General features: G+C 34.9%; 1 protein-coding gene across 3 annotated transcripts in view; it reads right to left on the bottom strand.

Annotated features, from left to right (window-relative positions):
• Positions 1-22,388, bottom strand: part of LOC125253180 (metabotropic glutamate receptor 7) — a 259,076-nt gene that overhangs the window by 51,919 nt on the left and 184,769 nt on the right. For all 3 annotated transcript variants that reach the window (XM_048167016.1, XM_048167007.1, XM_048167024.1), the window contains one exon: positions 18,896-19,831. In XM_048167016.1, the coding sequence (XP_048022973.1) occupies positions 18,896-19,831 (936 nt within the window). The remainder of the gene's footprint in view (positions 1-18,895; positions 19,832-22,388) is intronic.

Raw genomic sequence — 22,388 nt, 5'->3', positions numbered from 1 at the left:
TCCACTTCGGAAAAGCCGCTCCGATATTTACCCTCGTTTTATTTCGGGCTCTATCTAATTCTTTCTTTTTGGCTTTTTTTATCATCGTCATCTGTCTTTTTCCGTTTACCCGTCTTTATTTTATGAGCAGGTGCCACTCGAGGAATTGGCAGTTTGGATTGTTTGTCCGCCATAAGCAAAGCTGCGGCACACCGGTAATCTTGAATTTGAACGCCTGTATGCGCTGGCGCTGTGCATGAGAGGAGCGTGATCAGCGCGCACGCGAGCTTGATTGACACTGCTAAGACACTCCTCCTGGCTCTGATTGGTTGTTTCTTACCGGGAGCGGTGTATTTCTGCAAATGGCAATAGGACAACTGGGAGGAGCCAGAGGAGCTTGATTTTTTCACAGATTATCTGTCTCATATTCTACTGTCAGGACATAATGACAGGTTTAACAAATATGTAAAAAATACATTTTTACAAAAGTTACCTACTGCAGCTTTAACTAATGTTAACTAATAGGACCTTATTGTAGTGTTACCAATTCTACCAATTAGAATGAAAATAATTATTAATAATTATTACTTTAATGCACATTTTTATAATAATATTTTATACATATTTGTATAATACTTCAGTTTTATAAGTTTATATTTGTACGTTTTTTATAAGTTTACATAAGGTACATACATAAGGTTCATTTAAATATAGAAAAATCTGATTAATAATAATAATAAATAATGACATTCTATTATTAGAATGTCCATTATTAATAATTAATATTAACATTAATGCATATTTTATAATAATAATATATGAAAAATGTACTATGTAATACTAGGTTATTTTTATTAAATACTACTACTACTATAATAATAATAATAATAGTTATTATTGTTAAAACAATAATAATAAATATGTTTATTATTAGAATGACAATAATAATAATGCTTAACATTAATTCATGTTTTATAATAAACAAAGTTTTCAAAAAGGTTATAATAATACTAAACATGATTGTAGACATAAGAATGACAATAATATTAATAATTATAGTATATAATAAATGGTTTCAAAAAGGTTTTAAAATGGTTTCAAAAAGCTGTCTAAAAAAACCTGATTCTCTAAAATGATTTGGACTTCATCTGACTACATATGAGAAAAGGCTCGTTCACACCAAGGATGATATAAAGATAACTATAACGATAACTATATTACAGTTGACACCAAAATGCAATAATGTTCAGTTTATTTTCAGCATGTGCTGCAGTTTTCTGATTGGCTGTCAATGTTTTTATCATTCTTCGGCTGTAAAAAAAAAAAAAATCGTTCTGGAAGTGATTCCAACGATATTGTTTTTCTGTGCCGTTATCATTATAGCTGTCATGTGAACTCTGCTATTTCTTTATACTAGAACGATTTTTAGAACTATATATTTATTACCCTTGGTGCGAACAGGCCTAAAGTCATTGAAGAGTGTCTGATTATTGCCTCAGCTTAATGTAGTTTTATTGCACTACATCACAATTTGTTGGAAAAGTTATGGAAAAGCTATGCAATTTGAACTACTGTCAAGCTATTGACAGCTATTAAATAATATTGAAGCTATTAAATGTAGTTACATTAGTAGTTTGCATTGTTTCTTTGAGTTAGTACTCCTCAACCACTGCAGTTTGCATTTACACATTAGTATCTAAAGTTTTGTCAGTGCACAAGTTCCCTGGGAATCAAACCTTGCTACTGATATCATATAGCTTTAGCAGCTGAGCTACAGGAACTACAAGTGTTCAAAACAAATACCCTGCAAAAAAAAAAAAAAACCTATTCACTGGTTTTAGTTGCAGAGAAAAATGCTGATAGCAGCTTTCTTCACATGCTGTACATTCAGGCAAATTTTTGTACATTCGGGGTTTTAACGGCTTCTGCTTTAAACATCCTCGCGAGTGAGGAAAGCTAATGGAGGCAACGTGCATCTAATGAATTTGGGTCACACTCCAGCGGAGACACTCTCTAAGGTCCTCTCCGATTTTCAGAGAGTCAAAGACTGAGTTCTGTTTTCAAAAACTGTAAATAAATGGGAACATGCACAGACTGAAATCTTTTTAGGGCATCACATCCATCTATTCAATGATGGTAAGTAAACAATTCAAAAGCAATGCTGTTACAGACTCATTACAATTGAAGTGCTCTTCAATTTCATGTAATACTTTTCAGTCCACCATCAAACCTTCAGTAAATATCAAACATTCATAAATTTCCCTACATCCCCCTCCTGCTGTTGCCATGGAGACGGCCATATATAAAAGTGAGATTGACGAGCATGAACAATCTCTCTTCTACAGCAATGTCAGAGAGTTTTGTACTGTCAGGGCAAACCCCTTAAGAACAGAGTCTGTAACATAAACAGTTCACAAAGGTGATAGTGGCAAGCTTTTAGTCATTTTTAGTAAGGGAAAGTGTGAGACTGCCATTACTGCACACTCAAAAGTAGAAAGTGACAGACACGGAGCCCTGAGGGACGCCCCATTAAACTTAGCTGCTTAGCTTCACTGCTTGCCTGAAGACACCAGCTCGCAAACAAGACAGATTGTTTACATATAAAACATTCTTCACGCTAGGAAGGGGTAACAATGCATTTTACAAAATGCAAGGAAAAGATTTTAACAGCCAGTTTGTGACGCCAACAAGACACTTTTCAGGAGAATTCTGCCATTCTTTTCTGAAAGTGATGAAAATTTGCAGTACAGTTTCATCTCAGATGTTGTATTGTTTGATAGCATTCTTCGCTGGAAATGACATTGGTGGAAATTACATTTGTAACATTTTCTGGATTACTCCTTTGTTAATTAAGTATTAATTAAGTTAATTAACTAAGCTAATTTCATAGCTGGCACGTTATTCAGCCACAATACACTGGTAAAAAATTACTTTCACAGTTTTCTCTCAGATTGTGCTAGTAGAATTCACAAATAATTACAAAGAAACAGCAAGTAACACATTTACATGACATTACAGTAGAAAACTGAAATGGTTATTTTATTTTTAAAGGTCCCGTTTTTCGTGGTTTTTTGAAGCTTTGATTGTGTTTATAGTGTGCAATATAACATGTGTTCATGTTTTGCGTGTAAAAAAACACAGTATTTTTCACATAATTTACTTATCTGCATACCGCTGTTTCCACTGTCATAAAAACGGGCTGATGACTTCCTTGTTCTATGAAGTCCCTCCTTCAGAAATACGTAACGAGTTCTGATTGTGCCAGCGGTTCCTGTGTTGTGATTCGACAGCAGCTTAGCGAACCTTGCCCGGAAAGGTCACGCCTCTTACCATAACGTGGAGATGCACGCGCTCAGTGTTATTGTAAACATGTCTTTAATTTTACCCTATCAATTTGAGCCGGAATCAGACCCGGTGATTGGACTGCGGGATGAAAACAGCGTTTCGACGACATGGCGACAAACACACTCTACAAACGGAACTCTTGTGTATTCCTGTGGGCGGAGGGTTAGTCAAGAAACTGTTTTAGTGACGTCATTAAAGAAGGAAGTAGAGGGATGTAGTCAAAACTGGCCGTTCGATGTAGGCGACTTCTGTTAAATAAAATATCTCGCTTGGCATTGAACTTTGAGCTTTAAAATTTTACTGATTTTATTTATACTCTAACAACAACATTACACACTAACTAAAGTTTGAAACATGGGATCACGAAGAACGGGACCTTTAAAACATCCTCCTATAAACTTTATTTTATTGACAATTTTTTTTGAAAAAATTCTTTTTTTCAATCTTTTTTTTTCATAATTTGACAATTTTAGCATGATAGGAAATGACAAAACTATTCACTTTAAAAGTGATATTTACCATTTTACCATTTTGATTTTGTTTTTGTTTTCTTCACACACAACATGGCTCATTTCATCTCAATGTTGCAAAAACATTAGGGCAAAATTGTTTGATGTATTCAAAATTATGCAGAATGTAAGACATTTTTTCACAGTATTGTAATTTTTATGCTTGTTTTATTCTTTGTTTAGATAATCATAGTTTTAAACATTATAATTAACATTAACATTATAAAAGTTTAGGTTTGGGACAAGTTGCAGCATTCTGACAAAAGAGACACTGCTGCATGTCATGCATGCTACATTTTTATACATGCAAATATGCCATTTCAGACAACTCTGCTCAAAGCGCAAAAAAACGTTAATGTTATTGACTACCTAAAGCATAGCTGACACTCACTCGCCAATACAACTAATTTAAGTGGACACTTAGCCTTTAATGGACTGTTTACAGGATGTTCATTGCATTCCTTATCTGGCATGAGCTACATAATGTCCTAAGGATTTTGTTCTTGTTCCAAAAGAAGGCACAGATGGAATTTGCTTTTCTTGAGTCATCATTGCACCCAGGCCAAAACATTTTGCTCACCTCGAGAGGAAAACCACAACTTCAACAATGGTGCAAGTGTATTTTTATTTTATTTTATTTTTTTGATGCCTTGGTGTCTGGTTTACCAGAATGATTTTTGTGTAATTGCAAAGTCTGGATAATTTGAGAAGCGGAGAGGTGTTCTATTCAGTCTCATTATAGTACAATTATGGTTTTCTAAGTGTAATTGGCAATAAACCAAAGTATTATGTTTAAAATTAACATGAAATTAAAACGACCTACTTTCTTCATCCATGTTCCTGCTGCTATTGTGAACGATTCACTAGTACACATTATGTTGGAATATTCCAGCCTCAATAGTTCATTCGGCAGCTTTGTGGCATAACGTTGTTTACTATATATATATATATATATATATATATATAGAGAACACATCCGTCTAGCATATCTATCTTAGATACTATCTAAAATATTAGTAAAGATAACAATATCATTAGAAAGTACTAAAGGTTTACTGTCTACGGTGTTTTTTAAGATAATGTTATAGATGCTCCAACACCAGTAGGCTAATTAATTTGTGTGGGGTGTGCAAATAACACAAAAAAAATCAACTGGGACTTCATACCTTTATAATGAAATGGAGATCACGAGATGAATCCAATCCATTGCACTTGGGTAAAATGTCCATTTCAAAACATAAAAAAACATACTTTTTGTTCATGAAAGCATTAAATCCATGAAATCTTTATATATTATCCATCGTTTGCATTACATATCTTCGGAATGATTTGCTCTCCATCATTGTTCTTCAAGAAAGGATGCAATCTGAGCATCGTTTATAATGTAAAACTCTATACGTACATATATAGGTACCAGCTATCTGTATAACTCTCAAATGTTCTCTCAAACTAATGAGCACGTATCCAAAGTATAATTTTTCAAAATAGTGCAGCAGTTTTAGTTATATCCAAGCAGTGCTGTCATTGTAGTAAATCTCAGGAACAAAACTTTTAGCCAATGCCACGACGATCCAACAACGTGTGTTCCGCAAGCGAGCACATGTACACAGACTGACATCTGTCTCGAGTATGCAGCAAGCCATATACTGTATAAAATAATCCAGAAAAAAGGCACAAATACGGCTGAGATGCCAAATTCAGTGGCTGAAATTAGCTGCTGAGGTAACATGACGGCTCACAGACAGCAGTGCCAATCCACCTGTCACTCAAGTGACCACGCCCTTAATTATGCAGAACTTTAAGGCTTAATATAATTTAAACGGATGAGTTATAAAAAAATTCACCCCCCTCAGAGGCAAAATTAGCAGTATAGACCAAAACACAATGTGAACCAGAGTGTAAACATGTTTTTTTCTGCTGTAAACTTGGCTGTTTTAACATTATGGTCAATGAGATTCTGCTTCCTTTTGCAGCCTGTCCCTAGCGGCCAGTTGACGAATCGCAGTTTAAGTTACTTCCGTATTGGCTTCACGAGAAACTGGGGGAGGTTGCCGCTTGTACAAAACCTGTACAAAACCTGATAAGTCTGTTTTAGCGAATCAGCGTACAGTATTCAGGTCAGGTGACAAGGCTGCTAGTCACTTCAAAAAGACACGCTAGCTGAGGGGAGTTTCGTCAAAGCCGACTAAAAGTGATCAAGGATTTATAATTTCGACTCCTGCAACTCTTTGTACTCCATACACATCTTACGTGCTGAAACCTTGTTTGTCCTTTTGCGTTTGTGTGTGTGTGCACGTGCATGCGTGTCTGTTTATGTGTGTGCCCATCTGTTAGTGTGTGAGTGTGTGTACACGTGTGTTTGTGTGTGTTTTAAATGCAATTGCAAAGTTATTACTTGGTTTTGTTTAACTCTGAAATATGAAATGTGGAGTTATCTGCTTTTGCCAAAAAACAACTGATGGAGTTATTGGCTTTTGCAAAAAAAAAAAAAAAAAATAGATAGATAAAAAACATACTTTCAATGAACTTTAATTTTGTAAGTTAGCTTTATTTTTATTATTATTATTATTATTATTATTATTATAGTCATTATTACTTAATCAAAACAACCCAACTGCAGTTTGTGGCGAGCGGTGACTTTTTTAACCGGGTATGTTGGGTGGTGCGTCTTGTAAAAAAATTGGCCGATGCAGTTACACCGAATGGGTTTATAGCTAATAAGCGAGACACTCGCATTCTCTCTAGACAGTGTTAGTTTACTCAGTTGCTTAGTCATGACACATGGCAACACAGCGAAAAGTATTTCTAATATGATCGACCTTTTATTGAGGGTAGTCTACATTTATCTGTTGAGATGTGCCTTCACAAGCAACAGTAAGAGCTTTTGTGATGTTTGAGTCGACATGCGAAAGGTGTGTTTGCATTGCAAAATATGCTGTATTTTTGTAAGTCCGCTAGGTGCCGCTAGTGTCACAGAAACGACATACTTCACCTTTAAAGGTATCAGTTTGAGACACAGATCTAAATCATAGACGACAAATAATAAACACCATGGCATCAATTGAAATGTATATCAGAAGTATTTTTTTAATTAATAATTACAAATAAGTATAATATAATTAGTAAGTATAAGCAGCCTATTATAAATAAAAAAGTAAAATGTTTAAATTATGCAAACTGATGACTTTAACAAATGCACAGACTATTGATTAACATCCATAAGTTTTCATAAACTTAAAATTTCCCTATGGAGAAAGCGCACACAGTTGGAGTCTATGCTGAATACTATTCTGCTTTTGATGTGGGTGCGTTGCAACATCCAAGTGCAATTCCCGTCAAACAGATGTACGTCACGGCCTCTAGCTTTTATATTTATATATTAACCTTTTAATGTCTATCACAGACAGCCGGTTTTATTGGGTTATGTAAAACATCATACCTGTCCAAGACAGCATCTATAAAAATCCCTTCTGTTTGGTTAGCCTGTGGAGAGATAAGATAATTTACCATTTAGAGCCTGGGACCCATTGACAGTATCCCTGGCCGCCGCTATGATTAATGGTGTGGTCAAATATAGCCAGCCTATTAGTCTCATGTAAAAAGCATCTGGGCACAAGGTGTCATGGAGAAAACAAGGGCGGAAAGGGAAAGCAAGAGGGTTAATAAACAGTGATGCTACATCAGGCAGAACACAGCTGTAATCTGACCACTGGGTCACGTTTTAACGGTAAAGCGGTGTGGTGTTTGGATTCACACGCGCTCCGGGTCTGACAGTAGCTCAAGGGCTATCATGCAACCCCAGAGGGTGATATATTAAGGCAGAGAGAACACACTAACCTTGTAGTGCTGCGCGGTATACCGGTTCATACAGTAAACCGGTTTCAATTTACGAGTCCGATATGTATTTTTCAAAAAACGCCATACCGATGCATAGTTAGTTCACAGTGCATTAATTAATGTTAACAAGATTTTAATAATGTATTGGCAAATGTTGAAATTAACATTAACAATGATTAATAAATGCTGTATAAGTGCAGTTCATTATTAGTTAATGTTAATTTATATAGTTAACTAATGTTAACTAATGAACCTTATTGTAAAGTTTTACCTAATTTACAGTAAACAGAAAGTGTTGTGCTTAAAATAAACATGAAATATCCCAGATTTGGGAGGTATGGGGGAAGAATATAAAATGAATAGGAAATTAAATGGCTCATATAACATTTAGTTTGACCTAATGAGAGGTAAAGCCAATTATTTGTTGATTTGCATCTTGCACTGCATTTGTAGAAAGTGGCTATGAAAGAAACATCCCACTAGTGTGAAAAGTGGATGTGTTTTGGTAGACGTGTTGGCCATTTTTATTTTGAGGTTGGCTTTCAATTTGCCCTTACAGACCTTGAATCCTTACTTTCCATATTGCAGGAAATCATCAAGGAAACACCCACTGTCAGTCCCGATCAGCATTACCTGATGCTGTCTATGGCAAATTACAGTGCCCACAGATATTTCAATGGAGCAAAAAAAGCAACCTTATTGAATATTCATGAGATAGCTCTCCTCATCATTGAATATTCATCCATATGGTACTCAAGTCCACTACAAATGACCAAAATTCACACTCAGTATTCCAATATAGAACAGAAAATTGCATAAGTAGATCTCTTTAATGGATTGAATCAAGTATTTTGTGCTTCACTCAACCCCAACAGTTTATACCACATATAAAAAGGTTTCACAAAGGCCACAAATTTAGGCCACGAATTCAGGCTTCATAGCGTGCCTTTTACTGCAAAACGTGATTTAGAATCAATTCTTTATTCATTTTTTTTTTCATCTTCCAGAACATATTATTAATGCACTGTTGTCTTGCAATGTTATTCTTCATGTAATATATTTTCTCAGCAGTATGTTTGAATTAAAAATCTGTTTTGTTAGTAATCTTCTTGATGAAATTAACAATGTTAAAAGAAGCAGATATAAGACATGTTAAGCCTCATGCTTCTCTCACTTTTCAGACCTTATATCCAAGCAGGAAAGGCCTCCATCAGTCCAGATGTTAGCATAAAAACAGACTGCAGAAAAGGCTGCCTAGCTTCAAAACAGCCAAAGCCTGTGTGACTTGAAGGGAGAATTTTCAATGGGAAAAAAGCCAGGGTTTGTTTGAAGATGACTTGGAAGAGTTTTCTTCAGAGGATTATTTGTTACTGAGATACAGGGATGAAGGTGCAGTGACTTACATTGGCCTGTTGTTGTTGTTTTTAACGTCTAGTGATTAATCACACACACACACACACACATATATATATATATATATATATATATATATATATATATATACACACACAAACTGTAGTTCTAAGTATATTTTAGGCGAGAATGTAGTTGTTTAGACCTGAAGTATGTGACTCATATTAAATCATAGAGCCTATTTTACAATTTGTTTAGACGTTTTCGGAGATGCAAGCTCCAGGCCGTCAGCGGCCGCTCAGTGCTCGTGAACCCACAGAGAACAGCTTTATCTCAGCCAGTGTTTTGGGGATTTGCTGCTGTCACTTATAGTGGTTAAACATGAGACATAATTCATTTTGGGTACACAAAACGGGCAATCTTTGGTCTTATAAATCTATTACTTGTTTGTGAGCAAATCAAATTGGGCTATGTTAAATTTAATAATTTAATATTAAGGCAAAAATAATATTCGTTTTGGATATTTGTTTTGTTCTGGAACTGTTCTATTTATAATTATGTTTTAGTGTTAGTTTTTGCATTGTGGTATTGAGGCAATTGCACATTAATTTTAAATTAAATTAAATTAATTAAATTAAATTATGATGTATTAAGGAAAGACACCACAGGTGAATTGAAGAGAATAAAAAATGTTAACTAACAGATATCACGACAATTACCATAAATCCCAGTACATTAAGACAATTGTTTTATATTAAAAGTTTTCTGAAATGTTATGTTGTATGTAGCATTATTTAATTAAATATGCAGTAATCTGCATGCATTTCCAGAACAGAAATCTGAACATTGGATAAAATATATTAGAGACAAAGATTTTTACAAAGAGGATTTTGGATATCTTTTTATCACTCCATAAATCAGAAAATACTGTCATCAGCCAGAAAAGGAATAAAATGTTAAATAAATCAGAGAAATTATGTATGAACAAAAGTTATATATGAACAAACCCTTCTGTAAAAACCTTGAGAATATAAATAGGATTAAATCTGTAAATGCTGCTGATTTCTGAATGAATGCATGTAAAAAAAAATAATAATAATAAAAAAATCAATCAATCAATAAAGTGTCTATTCTTTTTTTTTTTTTTTTTATCAGATATTCAGATATTGTACTTTTCATGTATAGATGTATAGCTTTCAATATAGCTGTTTGTGAATGTGAAAGGTGTACAAATTGCAGATAAATGGATTTATTGTTTTCCAAAAGAAAGAAGTGATTCTGAATTGCCTGAAATGAGTTGTCAGTAATTCTAATATTACTTCCTGCATGAACCTACGTAGGATTGTAACAAATCTGCATAATGCCAGCCTATTGTCTTCACTGGCTGCCAGCAAACAATGTCTATTTTGACCCTCAAACACTGTAGTTGTAGCTGAGAATGGAAAAGTTTGGTTTGTGTTGTCGACATGTTGAGAAGACTCTGTTTTCTTGCTGTGAAAGCAAATCCACTTTTTGCTGCATTGAAATAGTAAAACTGAAGTCATTGTTACTGTTCGTATCAGTGTGTATCAAGTGATGAGGAACATTCTAAGCTGAATTTCATATATGGTCATGGGCGTTTGGTTTCCGGTCACCCAATCACAACAGACTGGGTCCTTATGACCAATCAGAGGAGAGTAGACCAATCACAACAAACTGGGTCCTTATGACCAATCAGTGCAGAGTAGACTTGCTATGTGAAAGTCTGAAACAGAAAAAAAAGTGGTTTTCATCTTGCCACTTTCTTGGTAAAGAAAACACATTTTTACTCAAATTAATCAAAATGCACTGTAAAAAGTGATTTGTTGGCTCAACATCTATTACTTAACAAGATAAACAAAATAAAATGTATATATTCATAACATTTCAAGCTCTACTTAACATTTTCTAGTGTATGCAACACAAAAATGTGAAGGTGAACATAAGTGTATGCGCAAAGTAAACGTAAGTAACATCAACTAGCGTTAAAATTAAGTAAACCTAACATAAAATGTTATGTATTTGTGAGGCACGTGATATGCAAATATTCCATCCAGCCAATGAGCGAAGCTGGAGCCATTTTGAAGCGTGATGTGGTGAAGACAGCGAGTACTCTGTCAGGTAAGCTGTCTTTAAAGAAAACTAAGTAAAATATTAAAGTTTGACTATTGTTTATTGTGTTATGGGGTGCATTCCTAAACCGGAAGTGCAACACAACATTTCCTGAAGTTCGATGTGGTGAAGACGGAGATAAGAGGTAAGCTAAAGCTTAGCTTTATATTAACAAAGTAAAACATTAGATTTTGACTTTTTTAACATTCAATAACACTCATTTATTGTGTTAGTGAGGTGTATTCGTAAACTGAAAGCACAACACAAAGTTTTCGGAAGCGCAATGTGGTGACGATGGTGAAAGGAGGTAAGCTAAAGCTTCGCTTTATATTAACGAAATAAAATATAAGTGTGTCGTTTAATGTCCACTTGTTTATTGCATTTGTAGTCAATGGGGATTTGTTAAACTTGTATTTTTAATTGATATGAATTATTCAACAATCAGAAACATGTTACTTATGAATACTAATGCATAGGCATTAATGCATTAAGTTTTCACACAGCTCCAAAAATAATACATAATAAAAATTGAAAAAGCTAGCCTAATTATTTTTTATGTTTAATACTGTTGTTTTTCTCTATCTTTCCAGTGCGAACAGTTGTGGTGCAACAATATGGTGCATCCTGTTTTTGGAAGTATACAATTTTTGTTAATTTCACATTTGACTATTAATTGACAAATTGGCTTTGCCAAAATAAAAGGTGAACCTGGCATATTTTCTGCATTTTGGGTGATTTGTCTGCTTTTAAAGGCATCATATTTTTCTCAGTCAGTTAAGATACAGTATAAAAGCTTGTGTAAGAACCATGAAAATCAACTTTTTTGTTTCATGTACTTTTCAGTCCAATGCTGAATACATTGAATGCAATACATATGGCAGTGGTATATAAACCTGGTCTTGAGGACCCCCCTTTTAATAGCAAAACAACCTATTTGCAAATTAGCATAAATCACATTGATACATTTCACAGTCCTACTAGCCTGTTGTTGTCACAGTTATGTTCAGTTTTCACAAACTTTTTAGTTTGTTTTCATTCGTCACATCTCCTTTGTCTTAGTTTCTCGCCACTCATCTGTTACCATGGACAATTCATCATTTAGTTCATCACCATTGCATATTTAAGTTCACTCAGCGTTTGTCCGGTCATGTTTAAGTGTATGTTTACACGACAACGATGTACTAAAAACGTAAAGTTTTTTTCTTTCTACAGATGACAGTGTTAATAAAACTATCCCCATTCACACGGATTTGCAAAAATGGCAAAATAAATAAATAAATAAATAAAAATATTATGTATACCAGACAAGTAGTTGGCAATAATGTCACTTTGTAAAGAAACTACGCGCCTGCACATACGCATTCTTTTACAGAGCACTCGCAGAAAACACCTTACCTTTGCGTTGAAACATAAGGTGGATAGACTAAACAAGTAATATGCATGTGCGTGCTATCACTGTTTTCACAGATTCATGTTTTTGCAGTTTATACGCAGATGACAATTGTATCGTTTTCAAAAACATGCTTTTTAAAACCCATTTTCAAAAGTTTGTGTTTTCAGGCCACCAAAACGCTGTGTAAATGAACAGCCATAACGGCTAAAAAAGTTTTCCATTTTTAGTTGAAAACGGTGTTGTGTAAACAGCCCCTAAGTTAAGCGTGTTGCATCCTGTCAATTGGATTGTTGTTATTAAAGCTTTGTGCATCTTCGTCTGTTTGCCTGCAACCACCCGTGACTTTAGAGTAAAAAGTAAAAGTTTAGAGTAAAATAAAATAAAACAGTAATGAAACGATAAACTAACATTTATTTTATTTATCAGATATAAAGGTGATTTCTTGTTATTTCAAAACATTCCGGCTCATTTTGTGTTATATAAATACATTATATTTTTCCCACTGTAAAACAATCTGAAACTACCATGTAATGTTGTAAGTAAATACACATTTGCTATGCTTTTCTTTAGGATAGCCATGGTGACCTAAAGGAACTGGAACAGCACACACACTGACGATTATCACGAAGGTGGCTTCATGGACGTTCCTTTAAAGACTGGAACTTTCTTTTGGTGAAATTGTCACTTTTTTTCAGAAGTACTACAGTCATGTTTTTTTTTTTTTTTTTTTAGACTATTTAAGTTGCTGTTTCCAGAGTAATATTGCAGTCTCTGTCAAAAAACCTAAAATGCTTTATTTTTGTACTGATTTTACTAATTGTACTAATTGAGAAACCCTTTTGTTGAAATGCTGTCCAAAAATGAAGTAAAATGCTGTTGTTAATTGTATGTGTTGTACTTATTGAATGTTCTAGAGCAGTGGTCACCAACCTTTTTAAGCCCAAGATCCCTGACCTCGACCTTTTTGAAAGACAAGATCTACTTGATAGAAAAAGACAGCCCAGATTGTATTTAGTATTTTTTTTCGTGGTCAATGTAGATTCTGATTTATTTATTTATTTTTACACGCAAATTGGCCAATTCTGATACTGGTTGCAGATATTTATTATTAGCCTAATATTATTATAATAAACAAAAATACATAGCCATTTCAAATTAGAGGGAACCACTGCTTTTTAATCACAATCCAAACAAAGATGCTACGCACGTTGCATGAGCAGTTGTTTTTTTTATTTGAATTAGATTTAATTTCAAGATTTAAAGCAAAAACAGTACGGTCTGACTTTATCTTTGTGAAATTATAAATGCTACACACACAAAAAAAGCATGAAACAAAAACAGCAGGCTGAATGAGACGCAGATTCACTCTCTGACAGAAGGTGGTGCTTTTATGGAGCAGCAGTGATACAGCGTTTCCTTGGTTACCGCTGTAAACAAAGCTGAAATGCGCTAATAATTAACTACTTTATTCGGAGGTAAGAGTAAAATAAAATGCCATTGCCATCAAAATCTTCCTGAAGACTGATCTCCTTTTAGAGATGAATTCATAATCCCTCACCCCCAATTCAATATTTATATTTTCTTCCTATATTTCGAGCATCGTGAACAGTGAGCTGCTGCTACAGAATTTTCTCCTCTTCGCGTCCGTCTTCAGCGTCTCTGGCCTCTTGTTAAGGGCCGTTTACAGGCTCAGACATAATGTGGGCTATTTACCTTTATCTGTCTGCCCTAGTAGTTCCAGAAAATAACATAAAAATAAATACAAAAATACAGTACAAAGACTGGAGAAATGTAATGTATTTTTGTACTCATATTTCTGTTATTTTCGCGAGCTACTGGAACAGTGATAAAGATCGACCAGTCGATCGCGATCGACGGGTTGGCGAACACTGTTCTAGAGCAGTACAGTAAGTTTTATTCAATAGCTCAAGGTCTAAAATTAATTAAAAATTTAAGTTTGTTCAACTCAATGAACTGTCTTTTTTAATGTAAATTAGCTTAAATATTAAGTTAACACAACTTGCTATTACTTGGTAAATTCAACTTGTGCTTTTAAGTAAAGAATGTTGAGTAAACAAAGGTACCTATAACAAAGGATTTCTTGTTAGTTTTACATAAATTTGCTTCAAGTTGGATTTACTTAAAGTGTGATGCAAAAATGGTGCATATGTATTTTAAGTAAATCCAACACATTTTTTTTTACAGTGTGGATTTGTAGCATTTTGGAACCAAATTTCTTCAAATATTTCTTATTCCTTCTTATAGAGACCGTTTGATTTAGTTTACCCTAAATATTAATTAATGCATGAATTATCAAACATGTATTAACATGTAGTTAAGGCTGCTGTTTTCATGCATGAATCCTTATGACTCCTGTCGTAGTTAAGGATAGCTCTTCATTAGTTCATGTTTATAGTTCATATCTTCATTAATCATGAGTCCATATTAAAGTAACTTTTAATTCAGGTATTAGTACATGATTATTCATATACTGTTATTGTAAAGTGTTACTGAAATTTCTCACCTAAAATTTATTTTCTCAAATAACACCATGTGATCAACTGTGATTTTCGCATCACGGTGCTATATAGACAAAACTGCATCAGTCAAATATTCAGCTGCTGTCTAGATATCTTTTAAAGATTACTGTGGTGTGGATTCGTCATATATAATATAAAAGCTTTGAACTGTGACCTTTTTTTTTTTTTTTTTGCGATGTGTGCAGAAAGCAAACCTATCACTCACAGAGCAGAGAAAACCACAGTGATGGCACATTAGAGATGTGATACTGCTGACGGTACCTGAGCCTATATATAATCACACACGTACATATTCATATTTCATAAACATATTTTCATATATATATATATATATATATATATATATATATATATATATATATATATATAGACACACACACACACAGATACTCCCCCTCTTTGTGTATTCTGATCCGCACACAGATCCGTCCTGTCATTCTTAAGATGAAAGCAGGCTTGAAAACAAACCTTAGTGCCTTATTTACGATACTACAGCGAATACAGCGCCTGCACACTCATGCAGCAGAGTGAAGACATTATTTTCATTTAGGTGAGATCTGGGAAGACTTGCTTACACAAAAACTCCCTCCGCTTATGCCTGAGACTCTGCTCTTACCCGCATTCACACACGCTTCACAGCGGGAGAGCTTCATTTGTATTCCGCACGACTATAGCCAGGTAAGTAATGACAAGCAGCAAAGGCCAGCATGTCACAGCTCCTCTCAGCTGGGACGGCCCGCTGACGTCAGGCTTCCACACGCCTGTAGGCTCTGCCGCAGATGAGCCTGCTTCCCTCTAATGAGCCTGCTGTTCGCCTCTCAGGATTGTACATCATCTCCAGTGTCCCCTGGCCGGGTTCAGGTAATAGTCATGGGAATCCACAGCTATTTCTCTTCTCTCACGGATTCCGGATTCATTTGCATTTGAAAAGCTGCATCCTTGTGTGGGGTTAAGCATAATGAGACTTGTGAATAAAACAATCAAGAAAATTTGGATGAAATGGATAATTGAAACGGCGACAAGGAAAATTTGATTCGGCTACAGAGAGCAACAGTGACTGCATGGCTAGGTTTTTCTCATTAATTTTCTGTATAATCAATCAATCATAATAATAATAATATAAAATAAATAATATAATATTATTAACTATTAACTTTTAATATTACATATTTAAATATGAAATAATTAATTAATATTTATACAATTTTGAATACATTTGAAAAATATTCAAATATATACAAATATCCAAGCAGATTAAGAGTGTAGATAGACCAATTCGATTATGTTAGGATATTCACAGTGAAATGTTGTCCTTTATGGGTAATGTAGTTCTTCACTTGGAATTTATCAACTAAATGTGATTTTTTTTTAATTTTTTTTTATTGAAATCACATTGACTACAGACACAAATAGCCTGCAGTGGCTCATGATAGGCCTGTGTTTAAAGGTTTGTAAATTACTGTTAAAAATAATTTCCTCTATGGAAAATAATGAATGGGATTTCCAGAACTGTACTGTTGCACTCTACAGCATGTTTGTCAAGGCATAAAGCACCATCCTCTGTGTTTTTAGAAACATAATTAAAATGTTCTAACAAATAGGAATGTTTTCGTGTCAGAGCCCACCATCGTATCCGACGTTGGTACAGGATCAGCTGGCTCTATTATTTAGGTAATTGCTTTTCAGTACCGGCACTGAGGAGAAAAAATCCAAGCCATCCGTCTCGTATGCAGATAATGAGCAAATGTCCTTATGCTAATGAAATGTCTTTTAAAAGATTGTTGTGGGACATTGATTCTGATCCTTAACTGTGCTATTAATACCTATTTGCCCTTCCGTTCCCTGAGATGGCAGCCCTCTCCCTGTGATGAAATATAATTTTTCATTTCTTCGGGAAGGGATGAAAAATGGATGATCTTAGAGGTACAAAAGCCAGAGTCTAGATTGCCTGCAGCTTGCAAACAGGTATTACAAAATAGAGCCATTACGGCAACATCAGCCCGCAAATGGATTTGAAATTGAGTGGAAAACCATGCATGCGACGGGTTAGACTCTTAGCTACCTTGAAGAGAATTAAAGAGAGTAAAAACATTCACGCCCCGAAAAAGGCCAAAACTAAATGAAAGAAGCGGTGACACTTAGACCAATACTCTTTCAATTGCCTAAACTAAAAAGATGAAAATCAGATTTTTGCAAAGAAAAAAAAAAAATGCCTACAAGTAAAATATCAACATTAATGCTTCTCCAGTTCATTTTTTCCTTCACGTTACAGTGCAAGATTCAATCCCCCATGGAAAGTGATTATATTGGCTGAAAGAACTCACTTTGGGTATTTTATTTGGAGCCTGGCCACAAATCCTATACAACATCGCTGTCAAATTTGGGGAGTAATTAGCAGAGGTGTAAAGTACTTGAGTAAATGTCATTAGTTACTGTACTTAAGTATCTTTTTGTCTACTTTGTAGTTGTACTGAGTATCAAAGATATTGGCAACTTTTACTCTCTACTTGACTACATTTTTGAGCAAGTAAATGTACTTTTTACTCCACTACATTTGTGATGAGTAATGCAATTACAAATTACATTTTTCATGGCACCTAACTTTTTCTGCAGCAGTTTGTTTCTGATATAAGGAAGCGATATCGCCATCTAAGTGCATTGAAGGTACTATATCTTGTGCATTTTACCTTCACTCCCCCAAAACTTGTCAACAAGGCTACCTGCATTAGCAGGTAGTTTCTGATCGCAGGTGTTTGATTTATTAGATGAGGAAATGACTGTAGCTGGTGATGAGGCTCAAACCAGCACATACAGTATACTATTTAATTTTACCTAACATTGTTTTATTTATCCGCTATATTGACAACACTGTTTTGAAGGATATTGGTTTACTTATTGGGTTACTTATGGCCTTTTTGTGCACCTGAGCTTAACTGAGACTTGAGAGTTTGTAAACGTTTAAAAGGTCGTTGTGTCGACCTTGATTTATAGCAACATTGAGCTGTTCAGTTTTATTTTGATTTTAGAAAATAAACTTGATTTCTCATCTTACAATTCAATTGTTTCTTATTTTCACTACCATGTCTCTCAGGTGTTGAGGACTAGTGGATCTCTGAGCCTACATTCAGCATGAGTAAAATACTTAAGTACTGTTAAAATCAGATACTTTAAGACTTTTACTCAAGTCGTATTGGAATTGGTTACTTGTAACTTGTAGTGGAGTCATTTTCGATGTAAGGTATCAGTACTTTTACTCAAGTATGGTTTTCAATTACTCTTTATACCTCTGGTAATTAGTAAATACTACATTTTTTTTTTAGTAATGTAACATTAGCACAGCTATGCAATGTCCATATCTTTTATGAACAACTGATTCACTGAATCACTTGATTCAGATGCTTCATTTAATTAAAAAAAAAAAAAAAAAAAGTGAAACAGGAAGAATTTTTAGACCTGCAGTATTTTACTTATTTTTAAAAATATATATAAAATCAAATCAAAATATTTACTACAAATAGCTACTTTATATACTACTAAATGTTGTCAGTGTCAACTAAAACTAAAATTGTTTTTTCATTAATTAAAATAAAAAATAAAGCTTAAAGGAAATAAATGTATTACACTATATACAAAAGTATTACATATTAGGGATGGGCATTTCAAGCAAAAATATTATTCGAAGAAACACAAAACACAAGGGTGAATAAATAACGAAAGAATTTCAATTCTCTCTGTGAAATGTCGACAAACACTAGTTGAAAGCGAAAACTGATGCATCCTGTAAAAAAAAGTACTTAAACAAGCATTACCTTTTCTGCAGATTGTGCCGTCCCAAAGAAAATGGGAATGAAGGCGAGCCACACAATGCAAGTGGTGTACATGGTGAAGCCGATGGGTTTGGCTTCATTGAAGTTTTCAGGAACGCCTCGCGTCTTGATGGCATATACCGTACATGTTACCATCAGCAAGATGCTGTATCCTAAAGAGCAAATGATTTGTAGGTCTGTAATGTCACACTTGAGAACCCCTCGGGCCTTGTCAGGATTTATGGTCTTCTGCTCATCGTAATCAATTATGGTGTTCGGAGGATCTACTCCGAACCATATGAGAACCCCTAAGAGCTGGACGGAGATGAGGCTAGACGTGATCGCCAACTGAGACGTCGGGCTGATCAGTTTAGGTGGAGTAACCGACTTCTTCCCTTCCTCAAAGATCCGGTAGATTCGATTGGTCTTAGTGAGCAGAGCAGCATAGCTGATACACATTCCCAACCCAAGGAAGATTCGTCTAAAGGAGCAAACGGCCACATCTGGTGTGGCGATCATTACAAAGGTGATGATGTAACACAGGAATATCCCGGTCAGCAGAACATAGCTAAGCTCCCTCCCGGATGCTCTTACGATTGGTGTGTCATTGTAGCGGATGAACGTTGCCATGACGAAGATAGTGGCGATGATACCGAGCATAGCCAAAAATACGGGAATGATGGCCCAGGGAGAATGCCACTCCAGCTTGACAATCGGGATGGGCTGGCAGGCCGTCCGGTTGGGGTTCGGCCGCATGTTGTAAGCGCACAGCTTGCAGGAAGTTTCGTCGTACTGGTACTGGTACCCGTCGCAGGGCTCGCAGTGCCAGCAGCATGGCATGCCTTTCACCATCTTCTTGCGTTGACCCGTCTTACAGGGCAGACTGCAGACCGAACTGGGTATTTCCATCTCACCGTTGGGCCACTGCATGTCATCGATCTAAAGAGAAATGGACACAAATCAGCATGTTGGTAAATGATATAAATATATATATAAATTATATATAAATCACATACAATGACTTGAATACACTACTTTAATGATGAGTCCTGGGTTTTCTGAATTTTAAATTTAACTATTGTTTGTGGGTGTATGAAGCCAAGAATTTCAGGGTGATACATCTGCCCTTGTATCATAATGAAGAAAAAAATACTAATCAAAATTTAATTTTTGAAAAGAAATCCTTATAAAAATAAATACATAACACAAAACTAAAAACAAAAATCAAAACAAAAACAACATAAAACAAAAAAACCCCCAAAAAACAAAAACAAAAACCACACAAAACAATACAAACAAAAAAACCCAAACAACAATACAAAAACAACTAAATTAAACAAAACAAAACAAACACACAAAACAATACAATACACAAAAAACAAAACAAGATACAAAACACCACTGAACACACCAAAACACAAAAAAAACACAACTAAACAAAACAAGATACAAAACACCACTGAACACACCAAAACACAAAAAAACACAACTAAACTAAACAAAAACACAAATCAATACAACAACAAAACAAAAAATAAATAAAAACAAAACAAAAAAAGGAAATGACATCACAGCAGACTCTCATGTCATGACTGTGGGCCAATGTCAAAAAGTCTCTTAAAATATCAGATAATTTGATCGGTAGTGTATTTCAAAGTAATGAAAAGCTCTGGAGTTTTCAGGAATGTATATAACAATTTCAGAAGAAATACTTTAAGAGCAGCAGAACCAACATGCCCCCCTTTTTTTTTTGTTTTAACAAGTTAATTATGTACACCCATGAAAGGGTGTAAATGCTTTTAAGTGTGATCATAGGGAAGAAAAGAAAAATACATAATTTTGAGTCTGCTTATTGCTTTCCGTCCACTCCCTTATACCTCCTTTAATATGCACTTTGAATTTCATGCCTTTCATTCAAACATTGCTGATTGCAGTGTGATTACCAATGATTTCTTTTAGCCCTTCGTGGCAACAATCACCATGGAGACGGCTGCATTTTAATGAAACAAGGCAATAAGAGGGCGGTGAGAGAAATGTGGGAAATGCCACTTTTTGGAATGCTTGAATAAATCACATAACATAAAAAAGAGCACTAAAAACACTGAGCAAACTTTGCAATGATTACAGGTTTGGATTCAGTGGAGAAAATTCACTTTCAACAAGAGGCCTGCATGAAAATAAAATTTGAAAAATGCACAGGATTAGACAAACAAGGAATTGTATTCATTTAAAGGAACAGTTCACCCCAAAAATAAATTGATGCCAGGTTTTCCTTTGGGGGTGGCCCTTTAAGAAAATTCTGTCATCAGAATGTTTATGCTTTATTAAACTATCAATGATGAGTTGGACTAAAAACAACACTACCACCCAAACTCGGGTATTAGTGGCTTCACCAGAGGACAGCCACAGGCAGTTAGCGACAGAGAAACATTCCATTACACCTGGCTATTATTGGGTCGTGTTTGCTTTCGGGAGCACAGAGCATTTCACTATTTCCGTGGCAACTGTGTGAATGTCGGACTGACACCTGGAGATGCCATAATGAAAAGCCACATCAATCCAGATGACGCACTCCGGAGCCCAGCTGATTGGACACGGAGAGCATTCTGCCACCCAAACAAAAGCAGAAAGACAGCGCAGTTAATTTAGCGACTGAATCCCATCTGGGGGTCGGGGTGGAAAGGCACAAGAAAGAATGAGAGGACTTTTTTCTTGTTCATGGTCTCTGAATCTTATTTTAAATTCCTTGCACCATCTTATCTCCTTTCTTGCTGTCGTTTTTCTATCCAATTCTCTCGCAACAATGCAGCAATCCTTTATCAGACATCAAGGTTGGATAAATTCAGAATTTAAGAAATGGCTCCTTTTTAATTCATGACAAGTATTTGAATTAAAATGAGAGGAAGAGTAATTGAAAAAAAATTCAGAGGATAAACAAAATTGCAAATATATATATATATATATATGAAACTGAAAGTATGGATAAAATAGTTAAAGGTGCCCTAGAATCAAAAATTTGAATTTACCTTGGCATAGTTGAATAACAACAGTTCAGTACATGGAAATGACATACAGTGAGTCTCAAACACCATTGTTTCCTACTTCTTGTGCAAATCTAATTTGTTTAAAAGACCTCCGAAAAAAAAAAAGGCAAATCTTAACATAACACCGACTGTTACGTAACAGTCGGGATCATTAATATGTATGACCCCAATATTTGCATATGCAAGCCCATGTTCAAGGCATTACACAAGGGCAGCCAGTATTAACGTCTGGATCTGTGCACAGCTGAATCATCAGACTAGGTAAGCAAGCAAGAACAATAGCGAAAAATGGCAGATGGAGCAATAATAACTGACATGATCCATGATTACATGATATTTTTAGTGATATTTGTAAATTGTCTTTCTAAATGTTTCGTTAGCATGTTGCTAATGTACTGTTAAATGTGGTTAAAGTTACCATCGTTTCTTACTGTATTCACGGAGACAAGAGA

Source organism: Megalobrama amblycephala, linkage group LG2 (assembly GCF_018812025.1).
Source record: "Megalobrama amblycephala isolate DHTTF-2021 linkage group LG2, ASM1881202v1, whole genome shotgun sequence".
Lineage (NCBI taxonomy): Eukaryota > Metazoa > Chordata > Actinopteri > Cypriniformes > Xenocyprididae > Megalobrama > Megalobrama amblycephala.
Note: the sequence above shows the minus strand (reverse complement) of the source record. Positions and strands in the feature narration are given on the sequence as shown.